Source organism: Canis lupus, chromosome 20 (assembly GCF_011100685.1).
Source record: "Canis lupus familiaris isolate Mischka breed German Shepherd chromosome 20, alternate assembly UU_Cfam_GSD_1.0, whole genome shotgun sequence".
Taxonomy (NCBI): Eukaryota; Metazoa; Chordata; class Mammalia; order Carnivora; family Canidae; genus Canis; species Canis lupus.
In genome coordinates, this window is record NC_049241.1 from 32572178 (window position 1) to 32599319 (window position 27142).

At 44.8% G+C, this 27142-nt stretch overlaps 1 protein-coding gene across 4 annotated transcripts in view; it reads right to left on the bottom strand.

The window, feature by feature from the left end:
- ABHD6 (abhydrolase domain containing 6, acylglycerol lipase) overlaps positions 1-26895 on the bottom strand; it is a 41313-nt gene extending 14418 nt beyond the window's left edge. Inside the window, exons 1-3 of one of the 4 annotated variants that reach the window (XM_038566044.1) lie at positions 26833-26895; positions 15897-15961; positions 10514-10665 (exon numbers count right to left, since the gene is read on the bottom strand). In XM_038566044.1, coding sequence (XP_038421972.1) covers positions 10514-10632 — 119 coding nt within the window. In that variant the 5' untranslated portion in view covers positions 10633-10665; positions 15897-15961; positions 26833-26895. Of the gene's footprint in view, positions 1-10513; positions 10666-15896; positions 15962-26361; positions 26555-26832 lie in introns of those variants that run through there. The other 3 variants (XM_038566045.1, XM_038566043.1, XM_038566046.1) reach the window with 3 other exon arrangements.
- Between the last annotated feature and the right edge of the window lie 247 nt (positions 26896-27142).

Below are 27142 nucleotides of genomic sequence, written 5' to 3' on the forward strand. Positions count from 1 at the left end.
AAACATATATACACATAAATGTATTAAAATATATTAATTATATGTATATGTAATACATATAATTAATATATGCTGGTTTCTTACCCCTAGAGATTTTGAGTGAGAACTTGACTTTTTTTGAAGACTTTATTTATTTGAGAGAGAGAAAGAGAGAGAGAGAGCGCGCAACAGAAAACAGGAGCTGGGGGGAGGGGTAGAGGGAGAGGGAGAAGCAGGCTCCCCGCTAAGCAGGGAGCCTGACATGGGGGTTATCCCAGGGCTCTGGGATCATGACCCAAGCCAAAGGCAGATGCTTAACCAACTGAGCCATCCAGGCACGCGAAAACTTGACTTTTAAGAACTATCTGCATCAGTTCTCTGGCTTTATTCCTCACAACATATGGCAGCTGGTTGAAAGCTCAGCTTCTGTTGGGTTACGTAAGACTTGGCAGTGCTGGGGTTTGGCCTGAATTCGACTTCAACATGGAATTACCTTCAAACAAATTGAACTCTCTGCATGAAGAATCTCTCCAAGATGAAAGATAATTAATTTAATCAGAGATTCACTTTGTGGTATACTTTGCACCAGAGAGGTAGCCAAGTCTTGCAAAAAGCATATAGCCTAAACGGACCAGTGTTAACCCTCAGTGTAAATAAATGGAGGAGATAAGGATATATATTCATATTTACTTGCATCTGCTTATAAAACACAGGAGAGCATATACAAGGCACTATTACAGTGAGTATCTGGAGCAGAGGCGGGGGTTATAGTGAGAAGTAGGTGGAAAGGAACAGTGGTAGGAGAGAGACTTTTACCACTTTCCTTTTTCAATGAAATGCATTGCCTATTCAAAACATTAAAAATAACATTGGCTAGCTTAAAAGCTCTTATGACAAAGCAAGCATATTTCAAAATTCTAAATCATGGCACCGTAACATGAGTTCATTCATTCATTCATTCATATCCAAGTTCATTCATTTATTGACTATATGATGTTTCTTAAAAATTCAGTATAATTGATATACAATGTTTTATTAGTTTCAGGTATACAATATAGTGCTTGGACAATTCTATACATTACTCAGTGCTCACCACAATAAATGTAGTTGCCATCTGTCACCATACAACACCCATGTGACAGCATACTGTTTTTACAGTCTTCTTGACTATATTCCCTGTGCTGTACTTTTGATCTCTGTGACTCATTTATTTTATAACTGGAATGATGTACATCTTAATTCCTTCTACTCATTTTGCCCCTACCCCCACCCTCTTCTCCTTTGGCAACTACCAGTTTGTTTTCTGCATTTATGATTCTGTTTCTGTTTTTTGTTTGCTCATTTGTCTTGTTTTTTAGATTCCTCACATCAGTATTTCTCTTTCTCTGACTTATGTATGTCACTTAGCATAATATCCTCTAGGTACATCCATGTTGTCACAAATGATAAGCTCTTTTTTATGGCTGAGTGATTGATAGTCCATATATATATATTCCTCCAAGATCCAGACCCTTCATCGTACAAGTCTCAGCGTTACTAGATTACAAGAACCTCTGAAGAAAAGTACTTCAATGTTTATTTTTTAATTGTGATAAAATACGCATAACAGAAGATTCACCATTTTAACCATACAATTCAGTGACAGTAAGTACATTCACAATGTGGTATATTAGCCATCACGATATCAATTTTGGAAACTTTTTGATCATCCCAAATAGAAATTCTTTTTTGGGGGGGGCACCTGGGTAGCTCAGCTGGTTAAATCTCTGCTTTTGGCTCAGGTTATGATCTCAGGGTCCTGGGATAGAGCCTCACATCTGGTTCCCTGCTCGGTGGCAAGTCTGCTTCTCCCTTTCCCTCTCTCCCTCCTCCCCTGTTCATGTTCTCTTTCTCAAATAAAGAATTAAAAAGATGTTTATTTATTTGAAAGAGAGAGTGAGATAGCACGGGCAGAGGGAGTGGCAGCAGGAGAGGGAGAAGCAGGCTCCTCTACAACACTGTTCTTTTGTGTCTGGCTTATTTCACTTCGCATGATGATTTCAAGGTTCATCCATGTTTTAGCAGGTATTGGAATTTCATTCCTTTTTTAAAACTGAATACTATTCCATTGTATATAGGTACCACACTTTTTTAAAAAAGATTTTATTTATTTATTTATGAAAGACACAGAAAGAGAGGCAGAGACATAGGCAGAGAGAGAAGCAGACTCCATTCAGGGAGCCCGATGTGGGACTTGATCCTGGGACTCTGGGATCACGACCTGAGCTGAAGGCAGATGCTCAATCGCTGAGCCACCCAGGTGTCCCTAGGTACCACATTTTGTTTATCATTCATCTGTTGATGAATTTTGGGCAGTTTCATTTTTTTGGCTATTTTGAGTAATGCTGCTATGAACATCAGTATACAAATATCTGTTTGAGTCTTTGCTTTCAAGTTTTTGGGGTATATACCCAGAAGTAGAATTGCTGGATCATAAGGTAATTCTATGTGTAATTTTTTTGAGGAACCACTAAATTTGTCCACAGCAGCTGTACTATTTCACATTTCTACCAGTGATATACAAGGGTTTCCCTATATAGCCTCACTAACACTTATTCTCCATTTGTTTTTTTTTAAATAGCCACCCTAAAAAATATATATAATAATAGCTGCTCTGATAGGTGTGTAGCATTTCACTGTGATTCTGATTTGCATTTCCCTAATGACTAGGATGTGGGGTATAGATCTCTTTTCATTGAGATACAATTGATATATCTTAAAAGTCACTCTTTTAAAGGGTACAATTGAGGACCTTTTAAAAAAATATTTTATTTATTCATGAGAGACACAGAGAGAGAGGCAGAGACATAGGCAGAGGGAGAAGCAGGCTCCACACAGGAAGCCCAACGTGGGACTCAATCCCAGGACTCCGGGATCACGAACTGAGCCGAAGGCAGATGCTCAACTGCTGAGCCACCCAGGTATTCCGAGGACTTTTTTTTTTAAAGTATATTCACAAAGTAGTGCAACCATTACCACTATCTATTTCTGGAACACTTTCATCAAAAAGATACAAGACTGAACTGTACACTTTAAAAGGAGTAGAATGGGGGATCCCTGGGTGGCGCAGCAGTTTGGCGCCTGCCTTTGGCCCAGGGCACGATCCTGGAGACCCGGGATCGAGTCCCACGTCGGGCTCCTGGTGCATGGAGCCTGCTTATGTCTCTGCCTCTCTCTCTCTCTCTGTGACTATCATAAATAAATAAAAAATAAAAATAAAAAAAGGAGTAGAATGGTAAATTTACCACAATTAAAAAAAAATCCACACTGGTTAGCACTCACTCTCCATTGCCCTCTCCCTATAGGTCCTTCATGTGTCTAGTTTCCTTCATGTCTCTTTGTGTTTACTTTACGGATCAGCTTATTCTGGACATCTAATATAAATGGGGTCATTCAGTATGTGGTTTTTTGGTGTCTGGCTTATTTTGCTCAGCATAATGTTTTGTTTTTTTTTAAAGATTTTATTTATTTATTCAAGTTGTTCCACATTCATACTGGGTTGGATATTATTTCCCCCAAATTTATGTCTACCTGGAACCTGTGGATATGACCTTATTTGGAAACAGTGTCTTCCTAGTTATAATCAAGTTGAGTTGAGGTCATACTGGACTAGGGTTGGCCCCAGACCCAATATGGCTAGTGCCCTTATAAAAAGAGGGAATTTGGACCCAGAAACACACAGAAGGAAGAACACCATGTGATACACAGAGACAGACAGTAGAGTGACACATCTGTACATGAAGCACATGTGTATAAGTCAAAGAATGCCCAGGATTGCTTACAGTCACTGGAAACTAGGGAAGAGGCACTGAACAGATTCTCCCTCAGAGCCTCCAGAAGTAACTAACCTTGCCAACACCTTGATTTGGTATTTCCACCCTCCAGAACTGTGAGAGAATAAATTTCTGTTGTTTTAAGTCACCTAAATTGTGGTTGTTTGTCACAGCAGCTCTAGGAAATGAATACAACGTCCTTGCCCAGACTTGGAATTATTAGGCTGTTTCACTTTAGCCATACTGGTGGGTGTGAAATGGCATCTCATTGTGATTTGTCTTTTTTTTTTTTTTAAAGATTTTTATTTATTTATTCATGAGAGTCATAGAGAGAGGAGGAGAGACATAGGCAGAGGGAGAAGCAGGTTCCCTGTGAAGAGCCCAATGTGGGACTCAATCCTGGGACTCCAGGATCACGGCCTGAGCTGAAGGTAGATGCTCAACCACTGAGCCACCTGGGCGTCCCTCACTGTGGTTTTATTAAATTTCCTGTATGGCCAATGAAGTTGAGCATCATTACATATGTTTACTGGCCATTTGGATAACCTCTGTTGTGAGGTTTTTCTGTGTTTCCTTATAAAAGCGTTATTGTTTCATTTAGATCTATAATCCACCCAGATTTGATTTTTGTGCATGGTACAAGGTTGTGGATGAGGCCGTATTCTTTTTTATAGCTGCATTACAAAGTACCAAGCTTAGCAGCCTCAAACAACACTCAATTATTAACTCACGGTTCTGCAGGTCAGGAGGGAGCTTAGCCGAGTTCTCTTCTGAACGTACCACAAAGCTGAAATCAAGGCATCAGCTGGCTCTGATCTGGAAGCTCTGAGAAGGAATCCGCTTCCAAGCTTATTATATTTAGGTTATTAGCAGAATTCAGTTCCTTGTGGTCTAGGACTAAGATCCCTGCTGTCTAGCTGGTTGTCAGCCAGGGGCTGTCTGCTCCTAGAACCCACTGGCATTCCTTCTCATGGGGCCCTCTCTGACTGCAAACCAGCCATAGCACTGAGTCTTTCTCGTGCTTTGAATCCCTTCACTGTTAAGTGCTAATAGGATTGGATCAGGCCTCCTCAGATAATCCTGTCTTTGGGTCAACTGTAATATAACATAACAACTATGGGAGTGATTTGTCATCATATCCACAGTTTCTGGGGATTCAACAGGTAGATATTTAAGGGGCTGTTTTAGTAACTCTGCCCACCAAAGAGGTCATGATTAACTTTTTTTCCCAGATGGATAGCTAGTTGACACAGCCCCTTTCCCCCCTGCAAAGCAGTGCACGTTTATCATAATTCAAGGGACTGTATCTACATGCATCTGTTCCTGGGCTGTCCCGCCCCACTGGTTGGCCCTACTTTGTGCAATTTTACACTGCCTTGATTTACTGTTGCTTCATAATTAGGTTTGACAGCTGGGCATGTAAATCATCTAGCATTGTTCTTCTTCGGGACTATCTTGCTTAATTGGCTCTTTGCTTTTCTTTACAAGTTTAAGAAGCAGTTTATTAAATTCCATAAAAAAAACTTGCTGGGATTTTAAATGGGTGTACAGTGAATCTATATAGCATTTTAGGGAAGTCTGGTATGCCAGTGATAAAAAGCCTTCCAACTCACAAATACTAGTCTCTACCTCCATTACTTTAGGTCTTTCTTTTTTTTTTTTTTTTTTTTTTTTTTTAAATTTTTTTATTTATTCATGATAGGCACACAGTGAGAGAGAGAGAGGCAGAGACACAGGCAGAGGGAGAAGCAGGCTCCATGCACCGGGAGCCTGACGTGGGATTCGATCCCGGATCTCCAGGATCGCGCCCTGGGCCAAAGGCAGGCGCCAAACCGCTGCGCCACCCAGGGATCCCCTACTTTAGGTCTTTCAACATTCCTCTAATACTTCATAATTCTTTAGACTCATTCTTATTCTGTATTTCTTGATTCTGTATTTGTTGATACAATAGTAAATATTTTTTTGTTGTTGTTGGTTTTTAAAATTTAATTTATTTATTCATGAGAGACATGGGGGGTGGGGAGATGCAAAGACATAGGGAAAGGGAGAAGCAGACTCTCTTGCAAGAAGCCCAACGTGGGACTCGATCCTGGACCCTGGGATCACGCCCTGAGCCGAAGGCAGAGCTCAACCGCTGTAGCTCAGCAACCCGGTAAATAGTATCATTAAATTTTTTTTTCCATTTTCTATTTTTTTGTTGCTGTCATATAATAATACAACTGATTTTTGTTTACTTATCTTGTATTTAGCAATCTTGCCAAACTCACTTATTAATTCCAAAAAATTATCTATAGAGTTCCTTTGGACTTTCTATGAACATGTTCGTGTTATCTGCAAACAATGCTGGTTTTCTTTTTTTCTTTTTCAATCCTTGTACATTTTTCTCTCTTATGATTCCTTACCTTTATGTCCCAACTGAGGTTCTTTGGGAAAATAAAAATCTTTAAAAATCCCAATCTTTTTCATCCTGTGAATATTCTTAATATTCTGCACAAGAAAAATCAGAGCTGCCCCTGATGTCACCCACAGTGGCCCCAGCATCTCCAGCTGTGGTTCTCTGTTGACTCCCAGTAAAGCATTTGGTGCCTCCTACAGGGGCAACCATGGTCCACGCTGCTATGCAGACAGGCTGGCCATGCTCCAGGGACACTGAATCTTAGAGAGCTGCTCCGAAGACCAGCCATGGTCTACTAGGGACACCTGTTCTTGTTTCAAAGGGGCTCAGAAGATCCCAGAGAGAAGTCTAGGAGAGAGCCTGCTGTGATGATTACACTGCACCATTGTCTGGCAGAGCAGCTCGGGGTGTTTGGGACGCCCAGCTAGCTCTGCTGCCTGCTATTCCTGTTCACATAGTAATCCTGAAAATTAACCTGGCCAATCTAGCTCTGCAGAATGAATCCACTGGTGGTAATAATGGGCAGCTAAGCAAACAAAGGCATTTGGAGGTGTAGCTGTGGTTAAGGAATGTAAGTGACTCATAGTAAAGCTGTTCATCCCAAGATACCCACTGTATAAATGTCACTTGTAGTGAGGTAAGATGAAGAAAACAGGCTGTGCATTTCAGTGGGGGTGGGAGGAGGAGGAAATCACAGGATTTCCGACAGCCTTCCACAATGGCACCATGTACCATAATCCCAACCCTTCATGCCACAATACAACCTGGCACAATCCAAAAGATTTTCTAGGATTTTCATTCTCTCCAACCAGCTAGGTTTATTCTTGGCCTGTGTGCCTGAGTTCATAAAATCAAGAGCACTGTATTTGTCCTCTGGCTATAGCTCTGAGCTGAGTGACAGGCATGGGCAGGCTTCAAGATCACATGCATCTGTACTGTCATTTAATAAGGGACTGAATGCTCTGCTATGTGGGGCCTCTCAGGGCTTTTTTTTTTTTTTTTTTTTTTTTTTTTTTTTTAAATATTTTTTATTTATTTATTTATGATAGTCACACACACAGAGAGAGAGAGAGAGAGGCAGAGGGAGAAGCAGGCTCCATGCACCGGGAGCCCGACGTGGGATTCGATCCCGGGTCTCCAGGATCGCGCCCTGGGCCAAAGGCAGGCGCCAAACCGCTGCGCCACCCAGGGATCCCTCTCTCAGGGCTTTAGTGGTATTATTGGTTGATAAAAGTGAATAATTTGCCATGTGGCTTATTCACAACAGGCAAAAAAGTGGAAACAATACAAAATGTCCATTTAAATACATATTATATTGTATAACCACACAATGGACTAGAATTTAGCTATAATCATAAAGTACCAACACATGCTGCAACATGGATGCACCGTGAAAGCATGCTAAGTGGCAGAAATTAGACATTAAATGCCACAAATTTTATGATCTCATTTACATGAAATGGCTAAAACAGGTAAATCCAAAGAGACAGAAGATGTAGTTATAGTTGCCAGGGGATGAAGGGACAGGGAAACTGTGAATAACAGCAAACAGGTACAGGGATTCCTTTTGGGAAGAGGGAAATGTTCTGGAATTAGATAGTGGTAATGGTTGCACAACACTGTGAATATATACGTATATATATATATTTTTTTGACTTTTAATTGTTTAAAAATATTTTATTTATTCATGAGAGACACAGAGAGAGACAGAGACATAGGCAGAGGGAGAAGCAGGCTCCCTGTGGGGAGCCCGATGTGGAACTCAATCCCAGGACCCTAGGATCACGACCTGAGCCAAAGGCAGATGCTCAATCACTGAGCCACCCAGGCATCCCTTATTTTATTATTTTATTTTATTTTATTTTATTTTATTTTATTTTATTTTATATTTTATTTTATTATTTTCTTTTTTTAAAGATTTATTTATTTATTCATGAGAGACACAGACTGAGAGAGAGAGGCAGAGACATAGGCAGAGGGAGAAGCAGGCTTCTCACAGGGAGCCTGATGCAGGACTCGATCCTGGATCCCAGGATCATGACCTGAGCCAAAGGCAGGCGCCCAACTGCTGAGCCACCCAGGCGTCCCTATTTTAATTTGCTTTAGTAATCTCTACACCCAACATGGAGCTCAAACTCACGATCCCAAGGTCAAGAGTCACATGTTCTTCTGACAGAGCCAGCCAGATGCTCTAATGCCATGAATATATTAAAACTTGAATTATATGCTTTAAAATAGTGAATTTTATGTTTTGTGAATTTTAACTCAATAAAAGGTGAATTATTTGCTACAAGGTTATTTTTCTTTTAAAAGCTTGAATGGCGGGGGGTGGGGGTGACTGGGTGACGGGCACTGAGGTGGGCACTTGACGGGATGAGCACTGGGTGTTATTATATAAGTTGCAAATTGAACACCAATAAAAATAAAAAATAAATTTATAAAAATAAAATAAATAAAATAATAAAATAAAAGCTTGAATGTCAAAATTATTCTGACACTCCTAACTCTGAAAGCCTCTTCCTGATGGCCTGGAGGAAGCTGGGGATTGAGGGACTACACAGCATGGAGGCTGGTTTCCACACGCAGTGGGTGGAATCAGCCTCTATATAATCACACCTCTGTCTGCAGCCATATCCATGGTTACAGGCCACATCACTGAACTGTGTTCTCTGCCTTGATCTGACTTAAGAAAGATGGCATTTGTGTGCAGAGGTCCAAGGCGCCTCTGGAGGGCCACAAGGGGCCTGGGACTCTGGCCTCTCCATGTCAGGGGCCGTCCAGGGGCCTCGGCCCCAAAGCACTCCTGCCACTCATGCTGCAGGGCCACGGCACTAAGGCAGCCAGCATCTCAGCTTTGTCAATGCAGAAGTGGGTCCTGGGTGACCCTGGGAAAGGGTCACCACCATCCCCCCCAAGAGAGCGAGGGAGAGTGCAGGATGAAAATCTCCCTTCTGTTCAATTAGCTTCTTTTCAAGGATCAGAGGCTGGCTGGCAGGAGGATAATTCTACACTCTCATGAAACAAAAGGGAGCCAGAAAGGAGAGCAGATAAAGGGCACAAGTACAACCTCTCTGCATTCTCGTCTCTGTGCCCAGAAGGCAATTCTAACAGCCAGGGTCTGGAGTAAATCTCAAAGTGCTTCCCTTTTCCCTACGACACAGAGAGGAACCAGGTCTATTTTGGGATTGCCTTCGCCAAGAGACACACACCATGAGGCATGGGGGTGATTTTATTTGGTAAATGGACCATGGCATGAAAAGTCACTGAAGCACACCATGAGAAAGCTAATCTCCTTTCAACTGTTAATCTTCTGATTCCATCAACGAGGAAGGCTCTGTTCAGGGCTGTTACATCTTTCACACCTCTCTGGACTTTGTGACAAAGAGAAAGGAGACACACAGTCTTTGGTAGGCTAGAATTTAAGAACATAGTTTAACTGCATTGTGTTCCTTTTTACTTTTTAATATAAATTTACTATTTATGGCAGAGTATATATGGCAAACAGGAATTTTCTGCTTAAGGGAGTGAGATTTACATCACTCTTAAATTGACTTAAGGTAAAAAGAGTGACTTACTCTAAAGAAAATACAAAAGGAAAGCAGAGGTGTTATACAGATAGGGCAAGAATCATAAAGATACGAAAATGATAAAAATTTTGGAAACTCCTTTTTCTTTCCATCACTTTACTAATGAACCTGTTTAGAACAAATCTAAAACCCATTCTTTTTTATTTTATTTATTTACTTGAGAGAGAGAGAGAGCCTGAGCAGGGGAGAGAAGGAGAGGGAAAAGCAGACTCCCTGCTGAGCAGGGAGCCCCAGACACAGGGGCTTGATCCCAGAACCCTGAGATCATGACCTGAGCCAAAAGCAGACACTTAACCGACTGAGCCACCCAGGCACCCCCTAAAACCCATCCTGTCCTACCCATGCCATCTCCTTTGGCCCTGGTCTAAATTCATTTTTCAGTGCACATCACTGCCCTGTCAGGACTCTACTGGGTCAGAATCCAGCAACCAAGATAATAGCAAAGGAGCTCCCATCACCATACACAATCCTTGCCTGAATACAGAATCCATGACTTTGGTGTGAGGGTGGCTTCCCAGGCAAAGACGCTATCATAAACCAGAAAAGAATTTACCTAGTGAGGCGATACCATCAATTCCTCAAGAACATTCCCTAAACTCAGATAGGTCTTTCAACTTTTCTGTATGTTTGAAATATTTCATGATAAAATGTTGAAAAAAAAGACCACCAAAAGGACAAGCAGAGAAGATGACACTATTATTATGATACTCTTGAACACTTCAATTATAAAATTAACTTACCAGTAGTAGATTTTTATCAGCGCTGAAGGCCATAGGAGAAATGAGGCTACAAACGCCAGGATGGGGATGGCCAGTGTCCCGCCGGCGATCACAAACATGTTAACCACGTCAAGATCCATCCTGCTCTGTGAGACTGGCTGACACCTGTGGGGCTGAAGAAAGCGAGTATTGAAACTCTGTCTCAAGAGAAAAGGTAAAGAAGCAAAGTAGAAGACAGAAGAACCCAGAGTGAGGGTAGAAGTCAGAAGGGAACAAAAGCTGACAAGTGCTTAAAGAATTTGAACAGGCATAACAACCAGATATAACAAAGAGTCCTTGAGAAGATCCTGGATTTTTTTTTTTTTTAAGCTATAAAGGACATTATGAAAGCAAATGGGAAAATCTAACTAAGGACCAGATATGATAATGATACTGCATCAGTGACATACAGTTGTTGAGTTTGAGGGTGAAATTGTGCTTCTGTTTGTACGTGGGAGGATATCTTTGCTCTTAGGAGATGTATGTTGAAGTATTAAGGGGTGAAAAATAGTGATTTTTGCTACTCAGTTTGTTTCTGCTGCTCACTCTTAAAAATTGCGGAAAAAAAAGGGGGGGGGGAGAGGGAACATTAAAGCAAATATAATAAATGCTAACCACTGGTGAATCCAGGTGAAGATTACATGGTATTATTCTTTCAACTTTTTTGTAAGTTTGCAATTTTTAAAAAAGATTTTATTTATCTGAGAGTACGGGAGAGCATGAGCAGGGGTTAAGAGGCAGAGGGAGAGGGAGAAGCAGGCTCCTTGCAGAGCAGGGAGCCTGATGGGGGGCTTGATCCCAGCACCCTGCGATCATGACCCAAGCTAAAATCAGATGCTTAACCGACTGAGCCACCTAGGCACCCCAAGTTTGCAATTTTTTAAAATTGAAAGTTAGAGAGGACTGGGGCACCTGGGTGGCTCAGCTGGTTGGGCATCCAACTCTTGATTTTGGTTCAGGTCATGATCTCAGAGTCATGAGATCCAGCCCTGTATAGGGCTCTGTGTTTAGCAGGGAATGTGCTTGAAATTCTCTCTCCCTCTACCCCTCCCCCCGCTCCCACACACTTGTCCTCAATCATTCCTTACAAAAAATTTAGAAAGGACAGAAAACCTAAATGACAGAAATGGAAGCAATGTACATGTGTACCTGAATGCTACTATCAGTGAAAAGATGTGTGACATCATTGGGTTCATCTAAGGTGAGGAACTAGTCACTGGGTGTCAGGGATAGAAGGGAGACTTGTTTTTCACTGTCTACCTCTAAAATCTTTTGGTTATTTATCACTTACACATGTATAGCCTACTAAAAAATAAGTAATATACAATAAAAGAGTGAAGAGAGAACAAATCCAAACAGCAGAGTTTTCAGTGCACTTTCTGAGGTCTTCTTGAACACCTCCTGGGCACATCTCAAAGCCAGTATGTGGGTACCAGGAGGCCACAGACTACTGTGCAGCCCCAGCACCTCGACTATGGCCCAACGTATTTCTAGGTGATCTAGAAACCACAGCTGAATCAGTAGCCCCTTCTCCATCCTGTCTTATGAGTTCACAATACAGTTCATTTTCTCATGAAATGAGAAATATTTCAAGACCCATCATTCTAATCAAGAGAGTAACTCTTGTATGGACCTCTACTCCAGGTATGCATGGACCTGTATGCCAGGTGTGGGCCTTTGCAACCTGAAGATGCCCAGCTGCCTATGGTAAGAGTGCATTTCACCAACCAAAACAGGGACTTTTTTTTTAGATTTTTATTATTTATTTATTTATTCATGAGAGACACAGAGAGAGGCAGAGACACAGGCAGAGGGAGAAGCAGGCTCCCTGCAGGGAGCCTGACATGGGACTTGATCCTAGGACCTTGGGATCATGACCTGAGCCAAAGGCAGATGCTCAACCACTGAGCCACCAGCTGCCCCCAAAACAGAGACTTCTTCAAGAAAAACCATTAATATCTGGCAAACCCCGCCCTTATATTTCTTGTGAAATGAAGAGGTCTTTCCCATATACCTGTGTCAATTGATCTATATTTCAATTTTATAATGAATTCATGATGGTATTGGTATGTATGGTATGACCTTACTGAACACAGGGGCCAGATGATAAATATTTTGGGATTGAGATCCCCATCGGCTCTGTCACAACTACTGTCGTTGTACCGAGAAAGCAGTCACACACAGCATGTAATAAATGAGAGTGACCATATTCCAATAAGACTCTATTAGAAATAAGCTACAAGCTGAATTTGGCCTGCAAGCTGAAAGTGATCAACCACTGGTATGGAACACCAGTCCTGTCCAACAGGCAAGGTGGGTGTTTTATGCCATTTCATAGGCTGAGAAAACTAAGGCACAGAAAGGTTAAGTAACGTGCCCAAGGTTACTCAGCTGGTAGAGTCATGATTACAAAACAGGTTTCTGCTTGGACACACTCTCTCTGCACCAAGCTCTACTTTCTCTAAATTATTTTCAAGTGGCCTTTTTTCTGCTTTGTAAGCTCTTTGCTATTAAATACTCACACTTGCTGTCATTCCTAATTTCTTCATGAAGATACGACATCTCCACTCTTACAATTTTTAATTTAAATTTTGTTAGTTAACATATAGTACAATATTGGTTTCTCCCATTTACATATTTTGTTCTGTACAAAGAGGTTGGTGAACAAGCCACTCACAGTCTTCGGATGGCTGGGGGAAGACAGAGGGCACATATAGATGGGATAGATGGTTCTTTTCAGCCACACGCACACGCTCTATCTGGGTACACTCTTGAATCTGTAGGGATGAAAGCCTTCTCAAGGGCAGAAGCACTGTGTGTGCTTCTGATTCAACTGTTCTCTCCATTTCTCAGTCAGCATAAACACCTTCAGCAAGTTTATGTCATTGTCTTGTTTCTCCTTCTAGAACCAGAGCTCCTTGAGGGTAGGGCCAGTCGTGTATGTTCTTTTTCAGTGCCAAGAATAGCACAGGACACAAATATGGTGCAGGTGAATTAATGAAAAGCAAAGTTATAAAATGGATTGTTATAAACAATCTTGTTTGTTTTAGGGACAACCAACTATTCCCAATGATGCTGTAAGAGACCTTTTTTCTTTTAGTAATTACAAAACTCCCTGGAGGAGTCACCTATTTAATGGCTGGGTACAATTTACGATGCTAAAAGGCCTCATTGTCAAGGGGTAAGCAAATTACTTTTGGAGTGAAGGGAATGTTATAAATCTGTTTAAATACTGTGGGTCACAAAAGAGTCAAGAAAATAGGAACTGTCAGCTTCAAGAGGACTTTTCCACATTACATAAAGACCTTAAAAAACTGCTGAGGGTTACCATGAATTCCGAATCCTGAGCTGCAGGAAGTTAATTATATGATGTTCTTTTGGACGAGGAACTAGAACATTTTATGCCCAAGGCCGTTATATCACAGACCCTGACATTGAAGATGGTAGCCCCAAGGTGAAAGTATGATCATCATACCATCACAACGCCTGCTACGGATGTCCCAGTCAGCTGGGGGGAAGGTTTTAGCTGGCTCCATTTTCCATTTAATTGCAGAATGAAGCCTTCAATGAAGAGCTTTTGTAGTGGCTGATCAATTCAGCAAGGCTTGGACTTATTACAGAGAAGCCTGCACACTTTCCCTGAGCAGGTCAAATATAGACAGGCCCCTCTCTGCGCCCCCCCCCCCCGTTTCTCATGAATAAATAAATAAAATCTTAAAAAAAAATAAAGTCAGCTCCATGCCCGATGTGAGGCTTGAATTACGACCCTGAGATCAAGAGTTACATGCTCTATTGATTGAGCCAGCAAGGTGCCCCTGACAACCCTTCTGTTGAAACAAGCACATCTGGTCTGGATCCTGAGATGCTATCCTCTCTCCCCTACTAGATCTTCCTATCATGCTCTCCTCACTCTCTCCATTGGATATTCCCATGATGCTCTCCTCTCTCTCCTCACTGTCTTCCTTTGGAGAGCTCTCCATCCCTGTATCTTCCACCATTCCCTCCTTCAGGAAATTCAAAACTCAACATGTCTGGCCAGAACCCCCTTCCTGACTTTTCTAAAAGCCTGCTTGACCACTCACATGACTCAATGGTCTTACCATGTCCCAGACACATCTCTCCCCCTTCTCTGGACAGTCTCCCATCAAGCTAGCTTCCCAGATTCTTTCAGTCTTCCCATTCCCCTGCCCCCGCCCCGTTACATAGAGGTGGAGAGGCACCAGCACTGGAGCCAACTTGTGTGAGTCTTAGACAAACCATGCCATTCGATACATGACTATTTATTCTTTTTAAGGTTTTATTTATTATTCATGACAGACACACAGAGAGAGAGGCAGAGACACAGGTGGAAGGAGAAGCAGGCCCCATGCAGGGAGCCCAATGTGGACTCAATCCCAGGTCTCCAGGATCATGTCCTGAGCCAAACGCATACACCCAACCGCTGAGCCACCCAGGCATCCCAATACATGACTATTTAAATTTAAATTAATTAAATAAAATTCGGAGTTCAGTTCTTCAGTCACACCTGTTACATTTTAAGCGCATGCTAGAGCCATACAAGAAGAGGAGTTTCTATATTAGCACAGCATTAGGGGTTTATACCCCTGAAAGCCTCTTGCAACCAATTCCTTAGGCTGATCTGGTTCAACATATCCTAGGAATGTTGGGAAGGAAACCTGTCCCACCAGGTGTGAGACATTAGGGGCAAATGGGACCACAGCTCCCTCAGCCACCACACTGGGTCTAGGTGCTCATTTCTTCTTGCTCCCATCCTGTCACACCCCTTAACACTTGTTGCCAGGGAAATCCTCACAACTTACACCATGCATTAGGCTGCCCTAGTCTGCTGTGAACTCAGACCACGCAAAAACAATCCCAATCTGACTTCCTGGACCAACTCCCACATCTCTGCCTGCACCCCCGAATGACCAACTCCAGGACCCACGCCAGCCATGTGCAGCCTCATGCTTTACCTTTGCTCAGGTTCTTCCCTTGGTGTGGAGCACTTCCATGTCCTGGCTGCTGGGTGAACTCTTTGCCTCTGGGGCTAATTCAGGTGTCACACTCCCCAGGAAAGCATCCTGGTTCCTTCCTACAGGCTTGGATCTCCTAAACTCCCTTCAAGCTCAGAGCCCTGCTCCTGGCCCAATCCACTGGGGGCTTTCGGGTGTGTATTTGACCTTCAAGTGCCCAAACCCTTCCCCCCAGACCTGCTGAGCCAGAGAAATCACCCACGACAATTGGCCACAACAAGGGTTTTGAGCGAGCTTACAGAGGAGCCCAAGGCTCATTAAGAGCTGCTTTTCTTTTTTTTTTTTTCTTTTTTTTTTTTTGGTAATCAACAATGCTAAAAATCCATACTCACTCTTCAAAGAACACAGCCTTCTTTCCCAACTGCTACTGGCTCTGGCAGAAGCTGAAAATGAGATTCTGGAATCACAAGAAAGAAAATGACAAAGCATTAAATCATATTATCATATTAGAGAATATGAATGAAGTGCTAACAGCCACAAAATTGCTGGCTTGGTAATCCCTGGGTGGCTCAGTGGTTTAGCGCCTGCCTTTGGCCCACGGCGTGATCCTGGAGACCCAGGACTGAGTCCCACATCGGGCTCCCTGCATGGAGCCTGCTTCTCCCTCTGCCTGTGTCTCTGCCTCTCTCTCTCCTCTGTGTCTTTCATGAATAAATAAATCCTAAAAAAAAAAAAAAATGGCTGGCTTTGCTGGAGGCAAAGTGTTCTCCTTAGCACAGGCAAAGTCTAAATATCCTGTAGCTTTATAGCCCACCTCTTGTTCAAGTCACCTACCCTGATTAAGCAACCAGCACAAAGGGCAGGGCATATCAGATAATGAGCCAGGCTTAGGAAGGCAGAAAGGAGGTCAAAGAAGAAATCTGCAGGGAGAAGACAAAGCAGGGAGTGACCTGGGGATTCCTGGGCTGCAGTGAAGAGGAAGACAACAAGGGGGTGGGGTTGTCAGGCACAGTGAGGCAAAAAGGGACCCTGGGACCAGCAAATGTAACTAAGACCCCCAAATAAAGACTGGATCTTGCCTTCTCCATTTAGGATTAGGGTTTATGTAAAAGTTATACTCAGAAAAGAATGAGACGGGGCGCCTGGCTGGCTCAGTTGGTAGAACAGTTGATCTCCAGGTTGTGAGTTCGAGCCTCATGTTGGGTGTAGAGATTACTTAAAAAACAAAAACAAAAAGAGAGAGAGAAAGGAATGAGAAGAAGGTGGCAACCAGCAGGGAAATGAGGATAATGTTTCTACCCGAGTGGCTAATGAGAGGGGACCCCACAGCTCAAAACTAGGGCTGGACAGAGAGCTACTAACAAGGCACCACAGCAGGAGAATGAGGGGCCAGGCGAGAGAAGGTAAATCCACAAAACCCCTGAGCTATTTCAGAAGAGTCAGTTAACATAAAAAAGAAAAAGAAAACCATGGAAGTTCTAGAAGAAAGCATAAGAATTGTTTGAAAATACCTTCACAGGGAAAGTCTAAGTCAGATGTAAGACCAGAGGCCATAACAAAAAGATTAACATGTTCACCTCATAAAATGTTTTCAAATGTCCACATGAAGAGACCATGAACAAGATTAAGATTTGTCAATACAAACCAGAGGCAACACACTAATTTCCTGAATGTATAGGAGGTTCTTACAAATCAATTAAAACAACAGTGAAATCCAATATGGGCAAATGAGCTGAGTAGCTATTTTACCAGAAAAGAAATATAAATGACTCTTGAACATATAAAAAGACCCTTAATCTCATTTATAATAAGAGAACTGCCAATTAAATCTACGAGGTAATGGCAATCTTGATTTATCATACTGGCAAAGAACAAGAAGTTTACTAAGAGAGTGTCACCGAGGCTGTGGGGAACCGACTATCTCATACACAGACACCAACTTCTATTCCCATCAACAAGCCCTATGGAAGGCAATCCGGTAAACATCTGAGGCAATGTAAACCATACATACCTCTGACCTGATCATCTCACTTTTATGAATTTGTATTTATACCTAACATGTGAAATCATGCCTGTGCAAGTTATTTGTTACAGTAGTATTTATGGCTGCAAGAGACTGGAATTAACTCATATGTCCACTTTTAACGGGGCCTGTTAAGTAAATGATGATATAGCTTTAGAAAGGAGCGTTATGTATAGCCATTAAATACAAATAAAAGTAAATGTAAACCATTAAAATAATGGCCTCCAAGGTTCATTGTTAACTCAAAAAACCTAGGCTCAGGGGCAACTGGGTGGCTCAGTGGGTTGAGCGTCCAACTCTTGATTTTGGCTCAGGTTATGATCTCAGGGTCATGAGATAGAGCCCCATGGTGGGCTCTATGCTGGGTGTGGAATCTGCTTAAGATTTTCTCTCTCCCTCTACCCCACCCTCCTCTAAAACAAACAAACAAGCAAACAAATAAAACCTCAAACTGTAGACAGTGACCAGAATAACAGCTCTTGCATTAAAGGAGAGAGGAGAGGAAGAGCAGAGAGGGAGGGAAAGAGAAAAGATGTTATGTTTATATATGTGTGAAATGTTTCTGGATAGATACAGAGGAAGCTGGTTATCGTGGCTGCAACTGGGAAGGGAAACAGGGGGACACGGGGAGACAGACAGGGAGACTTGTCACTGATACCCTTTTGTATCTTTTCAATTGCTACTATGTGAATGTATAAGGTTTTCTCTAATTACAAAATATAAGTCCTCAAATAGAATGGTCTATCCTGCATTGTCCAATACAGTAGCTGCTAGCTGCATGTAACTGTTTAAATTGATCACAATTAAATAAAATGTAAAATTCAGTCCCTTGGCTGTACTAGCCACAGCTCAAGTGCTCAGGAGCCATCCTGGACAGTGAACAGAGATCACTTTCACCATCACAAAGAGTTCTACTGGCCAGTCCCAGGCTCCGTGCTAGTGAAAATGGCCCATGAGAGTGAGCAACCAAACCTTAATTGTTCCCCATAAGGGAAGAACTACAAATGTCTGCTGTTAGCCTGCAAATTCCTCTCCCTCTCTACAAGCTAAAAGGCCAGGCTGCCTACTATAAGATAACCAAGACAGGGAGGGCTCCTCCCCTGTGTGACTATCCAAAGGTTAAGTCAGATTGACAGGACTGTCAGTCCTCAAATGTCAAAGTCCAGCACTCTAAGAAAATAAGGATTTCCATTCTGGAACCATACATGCGCATAAACTGGAAATGCTTATCTCCTTTGCAACTCTGGGAGAGGTAACCATAAGATGATCACTCAGTTCCACTTGGTGCCAAAGTGCTAGCAACTGGTTCCCCTTGGGGATTCTTGCTTAAGAACCAGCCAAACCCACAGGCCCTCTGCATTGCTTCTACCACCAGGGGCAGCTCTGTGGGCAAGGAGACTCAGCGTAGCCAGAATGGTCCTGTGGGCAGGGAATTAGATAATCCTACTGCCCGATTCTCTGGAGAAAGAACACACAGTCAGGGGGTGGGGGGAGAGGGAAGGAGGCAGCTGAACTAGGGGCTCAGTTGGAAGGTAAGTGGCTTATGAATCTGGCAGCATATCTTCTAAAAAATTGTACTGGCCAAGAAATAAGGCAATCGAATATGCAACGTATGACCTAATCAGCCTAGCACCTTCGAAATACCAGCCTTGAAAGTCAAGATGTAGGCTGATCTTAGTCTGGCATAACTGCCTGCTTGAAATCAGGCTTAAAACAAGAAAACCCTCCAGGCCAATCTCCTGCTGGATAAAATAAGAGCCAAAGTCACTTGACCATTTGCTTCCAAAGACCCCCACGTCTTCAGGCTCTCGGGAAGCTCAGAACCAGCTTTTAGTCCAGCACTTCTCCCTCGGATTAGTGTAGATGCATGCACTGTCATCAGCTGAGGTCACCTCTCAAAGGTAAAGTGCTAGAAAGAGCATCACTTAAGTGATTATTTTCCACATGACTGAAAGGAATTAAAATAGCCCTCTATATGGGTGTGCAATCCCAGCAGGCCTAAAATAGAACCTCAGCACCCAGAAAACATTCTCCCATTGCTGAATCTGTGCTTCGAAATAAAAGGAAAAGCGAGGAGATTAAAGAGGGTTTTGTCATTTCTAAAGGAGGCGAAGTTGGTCTCTAGCATTTTCTAGCTATGGGAACAAAGTCGGTGTTAGACAAAAAGGAGCCCTGTTATCAAGAGCCAGGAGGTGTTTTTTTGTTTTGTTTTGTTTTGTTTTGTTTTGTTTTGTTTTGTTTTAAATCAGGACAAGATTTTTGGCTGCCAGCAGAAGTCCAGCATTCAGGCCCCTTTGTGAGCTGATCCCCACCTTCTTTCTAGCCAGAATCTCCTCCCAGAGGAGATCTCTGTAACCCTGGAGAATTAGCATCAGGAAAGGGGACACGTGGTGAAGCCACATAGGGCAAGTTCACAGTGAAGAGAAAAACATGGTTCTGTTTAGAACTTAATCTAAAAAAAACAAAAACAAAAACAAAAACAAAAAAACAAAAATCCAAACATCAAATATATTCTTAAAAGCAAAAGGAAATGTTGAACAAAATTAGGTCATAACTGCAATCCTGTGCTAATTCTTAGAACAAAGAATAAATCTCACATGGATTGTCTTAGAGCATGATAAATCCTTCCGGTTAACATGTGGTTATCACAGTGCTACCACAAAGAGGACATTTTTGCCAACCGACCTTATTGATCTCTCAAGGCCTTCATTCTTTGATTTTTCAAAGAATTGATTTTTGAATTCAATTTTCCCCTTCTCTTCATTAGGCCTCACATGGCCAGATCCTCATCTGTTACTGCCTTGATATGTCATTCAAGCAGTTCTGCAACATCATTTGCTCTGATTTCATGAAATCCTGCCTCTCTCACAAGAGTTATAATTGCACTTTCCACCATTTGTTCTGTACCTAATTGCAAAACATCCTATGGAGTTGGGACAGACAGATGACCAAGACCTGGATGCTCCTGGAGCCTGGCTAGGCACCAGGATGGGATGAAGGAATGGCAAGTCCATTACTGAGTATCTTCCTGCTATGATGACTTCTGCTTCCTCTCTACAACCTGGAAACTATGGGGAATCATCTAAGAGAAATCCCAGTAGTCTGGCCCTCTAGGGACTGTACCTGAATTGGTTTTTTATTTCTCTCCACTTCCCCCATTTCCTCTCCCTGGGAGATACCCCTGACCTCTCCCTAGTTTCTCCTTTACAAATCCTCTGGCAGAGCTAGGAGTTATCTCCTTCAGTAGATCTTCCTCCAGCCCCTCAGTCATTAGTAACCTCCATGCCTCAGATGTTTTGTAGGAATGCTCTTCTTTCGTGGCACTGCAGATCTGTGCTTTTAATCACAGTACCTGTGAGAACACTAGCTGTACCCTGCTGCAGGTCTCTAGGATGAGTCTTACTACATCTCTGCATCTGCCACAGCACCTCAGGACACATGCCTTGCCCTTGGCAGGTGCTTATTAAATACCAAATGATAAGTTAGGAGGTCATGAATCAACAGCTCTGCCCCCTAGTGTCACCACAGGCCACCCCCTCACTTTGTTCATGATGATCACCAACTAAAGAAATATTCCTCATCAGAGCACTGAATTTTAGAGGCCTTCTCCAGATGCGGAGCTGGGACCCAGAAAAGTTAAGCAAGTTGTCCAATGTCACACAGCTCTTCTCTGCCTCTAATCCACCAGTGGCTCACAGTGGCCCTCGGCGTGATTTACAAGGCTACGTAGGATTTAATACCTGCTGGTCACTCAAGTGTCATCCTCTTCTATCACTCCCCCGCCACCCCTTTCCCTGAATGAGCCACAATCCCTGATATGTCATACTCTTTCACCCTTCCAAGACTCTGGCACACATGGGACTCTCCCTGGTATGCCTTTTCTCCCTCCCACCTGGTAAGCTCCGGCTCATTCCACAAGCCTTAGCTATAAAGCACAGCTTCAGTCTGTGAATGCTCCTCTGAGAATTCAGTTTCCCAGTTCTGTAACCTGGGTTCAAATCTCTGCTCTGCTACTGACCATCTGTGTGACCTTGGCAAAGTCACTTCGCCTCTGACAGCCTCGGTGAAAGGATAAAATGAGAGGGTGCACAGAGACAGCTCAAAGCAGTGACTGGCAGATACCAAGTGCTCACTCTGGACAGCTGGGAAGATCTTGTAGCCAGCCCTTGCAGGCCCAGGAGGGAGCCCTGCCACACCTCCATCCCCATGCAGTGTCACTGGACCTGGGTCTCTCAGAAGCTCAAGTCTGTGGGTATGTCTGTGTTGCTGTTTTTATACTCCCAGAGTCTGGTCCCTAGTTCCGTTCCCAAATTTTATCACACACACGGCTGGAATCTTGTTCTGAGTATATCACAAGGCAAACACCCAACGCCAATAGCCAGAGCCACAGCTTCTGGAAGACAGCCTAAGGCAAAGGCTGCTGTTACTTTAGATAATTACTTAACAAAAAGAACAGGATCCCAACCTGCAGCAGTGTAAGAACCTCTGCCTGCACCTCCTGCAGACTGCCCTGTCCCCCTGAATCAGCAGTTTCCATGGTGCCACCCCAAACGCATCAACCTACAGGCAGCGACCTCCTCTGTGGCTTCTGGGGTTGGAAAGCCTGGAAGATGATCAAGATGGTTTCTGAGGGCCCAGTTTAAGAGAACATCTTGATCTCCTTTGAAGAGACAACTACACCAAGGTCAGAGAGGACTTTGGTTTGCAAAACTTGCTTCTAGATCAGGGTTTCTCAACCATGATACAATGGACATTCTGGGCCGGTTAGTTCTTCGTTGTGGGAGGCTATCCTATGCACTGTAGGATATTTAGCAGCATCCAGGGGCCTCTACCCATTTGATGCCACCTCTAAGTGGTAACAAGCATTCTGGTGTTGCCAAATGTACCCTGGAGGGCAAAGCTGCCCTCCCTTCTGAAGAAGTGAGCCCACTCAACTCCAACCTCGGATTTATTGCTGCAGTAAATCAATGAGGAACATTCTTGGCCACTCACCATATCTACCTTAAAACAATGTCTTCCAGTCCTCAGGGATTTTTTTTCCCCTAAGTTTACAGTCTTGAAGGCAGTTGTTCTCAATCCTGACTGCACAGAATCCTCCAGGGAGCATTTTAAAAATATAGATTCCAGGACACTACTCCCAGAGATTCAGATTCACTTGGCTTGGGGAGGAAGCTGGATATGGGTATTTTTTAAAAATTCCCTGGGCGGTTCTAACATGCAACCAGGATAGAGAAGTGCTGCTGGAAGACATTCCATTTGCTTCCACCTTCTCCCCCATCCTTTGAATCTGGCAGTGTTAAAAGCCAGTGAATCAGAAAACCAAAATGAAGCTAAGGGGATTTAAGTAACATCCTCATTTGACAACGAAACATCCTCGGCACACTCCACTTCTTGTCCTGAGGATGACTTGCTAGGAAGAATGCAACTTAACACTGTAATCATGCAGTTTGCCCATGGCCTTACTGATCTCAACAGTGCCTTCCCATAAAACTTTCTGAGAAGATGGAAATATTCTCTTATGTGCTCTACCTAATACAGTAGTCACTGGCCACACATGGCTATCGACCACTTGAAATATGGCTAGTGTGATTTAGGAAGAGAATTTAAAATTTAATTTGAGTTTACTAGCCACCATTCTGAGAATACGAAAAGTATCTGTGTCCCTACAGGGTCACAGAAATAAAGTCTCATAGCCTGCTAAATGTCTCAGAACCATGAAAATTTACAAAAACGTATGCCTTAAAATAACTAAACTCAACAGTCTTGAAACTGTCAAACGGGATCCTAAGTAACCTCAATTATCAAATTAGGAGAAACTTTTAAATAATTTTTTTCAACCTGCAGAGCTGGCTTCCCAGCATATTCCAAACACTTAGCTTTGAGGGAGACATTCCTGACCCTTTACTTTTGAACACTCATCACTGTAAAATTGATCTAATCACCAAAATAATCAGGAGTTGATAGAGAATATGACATAGGGAAGTTAACTTCTACTCTGAGCAGCTGACTAGTGTACTAAGAAAAAACACTCACCCCAGCTTTCCTTCCCTCCAAATCCACAGTAAACCTTTGATTCAAACCTTTGTCCCTAAGATAAGCCTGAACCAAGGTCACCTCTAAGAACAAGCTTTTTTCCCCCCTCCTATCAGTAAGTTTCACAATTACTTGCAATTGCATGAACCTCATTCACACGTTCACTCTAGGTGTGTGCAGCCTCACAGAACTCAAAGCTCATAGATGTTTAAAGCTAAAAAACAGAAAGGTAATTCCTTTTGCCAAGGCAATGGATGGTTTAGAGTCAAAGAAAGCATCACAGGCCTTTCTGAGCATACACACAAAATGCTTACCTCGAGGTACCTAGCTGGCTCAGCTGGTGGAGTGTGCAACTCTTGATCTCAGAGTTGTGGGTTTAAACCCCACTTTGGGTGTGGAAATTACTTAAACTCTTTAAAAAAAAAAAAAATACTTTCCTCTCCTTGCCTGGGACTCCTCTGGCCCACCTCTAAGTGGCGTCGGTTTGAGTCATTTAATAATGATTTAATACATCTCCAGTAATTCAAAGTGGGGGTCGACACTTAACTCTTCATAATAGCTGGTGCTTACTGAGTGCTTACCACATTCTGGGCTTTGTGCTTTATTTTATCTAAATCTTACCACTGCCTTCTGAAGCAGGTGTCATTACCAGAAGTTAAAACGTAGAGAGGTTAGGTAATAGGCCCATGGCCACATAGCTAGCAGTGGTAGCAGTGGGATTTGGACCCAAGACTCTGACTATCTGGTAGGAATCCTCTGGGTTATGAATAAAAACAAACATGTAATTATAATTGCAGGAACCATGCTGAGCCATTCTCCCCATGATCACACTGTAGCTCAATGAAGGGAGTCTGGTGTTGAGGGGGGGTGGTTTCTGAGCCTATCCTTACTTCAGGACCCCTCTCTCTCTGTCTTGGGGCTTCACCTGGCAGATGGCTAGAAGGGTCTTGGGGAGTGCTTCTGATCCTGTCAGCACAGCTGTACCCCAGAGCATAGGCAGACACATGCAGATAGGACTTTACAAATACCATCACGGGGGTGGAAGGTAATGAGATCCCAGTTATTATAAGATCCCAGGGGAGAAAGAAATCGCTTTCAGTTGGGGGCAGGGGAGGAATCAGAGGTGTGTTCCTGAAAGAGACCACTGAGCTAGAGCTAAGGGGAGGTAAGACTGAGACACTGGAGATTCCAGAGAGGGCATTTCGGAAGGACAGTACAGCCTAAGCAAAGGCAGCAGCTCACCTGCCTGGGTTATAGCAAAGGAAGGGGGTAGAGGATGGGAACAGAATCTCCAGGGGCCCGGGCTGATGGGCTGGGGCAGAACTGGGAGCATAGGAAGTAACTGACCGTCCAGGACATGTTCAGCATCCCAGCCCTGATACTTGTTAGCTGTGTGGCCTCCAGCATGTCCCTGCTTTCTGTGCATTAGTCTCCTTGAGGAGGACACCCAGGACCCCCTTTGGGTGTGAGAAACTACTTTTAGAAAAATTGGTGTTAAGAAAGCAGGTTATTAATTTCTCTTATTTCTAACAAAAATATTGTTAAGAATTTATTAGTTACAATTGGGTAAAAATTCAGTCTAGTGGTTCAGAATGGGGGCTTTGAGGTCAGATTCCCGGTGTGTCCTGGAAGGGGACACATTCTTCTCTGAGAAAGGAGCATAACATTGGCACCTACCTCATGGAGCTACTGGGATAAGTAAGGCAGGTTAACTCCTAAAGATGCTAGGACAGGATCTGGCAGCCAGTACTTGCTTATTCCATGGCAGCTATTACTAATAATAAACTCTTCCTAACTCCTAGGCAGGTAGACCTAGCCATTAGGGATTTCTCAACAGGTGAGAAGTCAGGCAAATGCTGAACCTCCAGTCCAGGGTGGGACCTCTTCTTCATCAACCAGACGCTGAGGCATAAGAAGGGCTCAAGGTACATATCCCAGACTGCACAGCCTCTGGACCCTCCGGCACCCGCCCCCCAGATTTCACTCTGTTGACTTGGCCTCCTCCACTCGAATGCAGGTACAAGGGTGCAAACCTTGCATGTGCTCTGCCCTGCAGCCAGCGTTACACAATCCCAATTTCCAAGGCTGCCAGGAAGCCAGCGGAGGTGTAGGCGGGGGATGCTGGGGGTTGTGGGGCAGCACCGAGCTGTCCTGTCGGGGTGGTTGGACCAGCATCCTAACTCAAGGGTTGCAGGGAGGAGAGAGCATGAGGCCGAGGGAACTGGGGCAGGATCTGGAAGGGTGAGCTGAGAGGCTGCTGGGGGGTAGGTTAGGTACCGGCTGGGGGGAGGTCCCGAGGGGCGCAGGTATCTGGGGCGGGACGGGGGTAGGTGCCATCAGCTGGGAGGTCGAGCTGCAGCCTTTCCTCAGGAAGTGGTTGGAACGAGGATGCACGAGCCTCCAAAGCATCCAGGCACCAGGGGGGGCGCACAGGGGCTGGGGCCGGAGCCGGAGCCAGCGGGGGGAGGCGGCGCAGAGAGAGGGTGCAGGTGCGCCACCCATCCTCCCCTCGCCCCCGCTTAGGGCGGCAGGCAGCCCGGGAAGTGAGGGCGCCTGGCCCCGTCCGGGCTCTGCAGGGCGAGGAGCCGAGCCGAGAGCGAGGTGCAGGTCCCCGACCCCTGCGGCCCCGCGTGCGGCTCGCGGCGAGGCCAGAGCCCGGACTCGAGAGGCGGAGGGGGTCACGGGCACGGGGGGGTCACGGGCACGGGGGGGCCGCGGCGCCCCTCCCTCCCCCCTCCCTCCCCCCCTCCCAGGCGCGCAGCCCCCGCCCGCCCGCCCGGCCTGCGCTCCCGCCGTCTGACCTCGGGCGCCTGGGTCGCGCCGCGGGCTCCCGACGCCGGTCCTCGGCCCCCAGCCCCGCTCGCTCGCGTCCGGCAGCAGCGCTCGTGCCCGCGCCGCTCGGTTCCCGGCGCCCGGCTCCGCGGGACGCCTTAAAGGCGCGGTGCGCCGGCCCGTGTCCGCCGACAGAAAAGCCGGCTCCGCCCGCCCGGTCTACGTCGGTCCCGCTCGAGAGCCCTGGGCCCCTGGGCCCCTCGGCCCCTCGGCTCCGGGTCAGGGTCGCGACCTCAGCTCCCCGGCTCCGAGCACCCCCGAGCGCCCGCCAGCCTCCCGCGCACCGCGAGCGCCCAGCCCCGCCCCTGCCCCCCGCCCCTGCCCCGCCCCCCTGCGGAGCTCCCCCGCGAGCGGAAGGGGTGGGGGGCCCGAGCAGCCACCAGCTCCCCCCGCGCAGCACACCCGCCCCGGCGTGGTTTCATTGTTTACTGAGCACCTACTAGGTGCCTGGTGCTGCGGGGCACGCGCCGTCAAAGTGACTCTGGCTGGATCCGTCCCCAACGGGCTCAGAGGGTCAGGCACAGGTTCACCTTACACACGTCGGCCCTTTGGATCCTATAAAGGGGTGGTTGTGACTGGCTTCCTTTCCCAGAAGAAAGATGGGGAGCTTGCGCATGGCTTCGACCTGTAAAGGGCAGAATTGTGAATTCAGACCCAGCGGCTGGCCCCAAAGCTCCCGGGGGGGGGGGGGGGGGGGGGGATGGAAGTCTTAAAAGACTTTCAGCCACCCCTGGTTAAATCCCCAATATG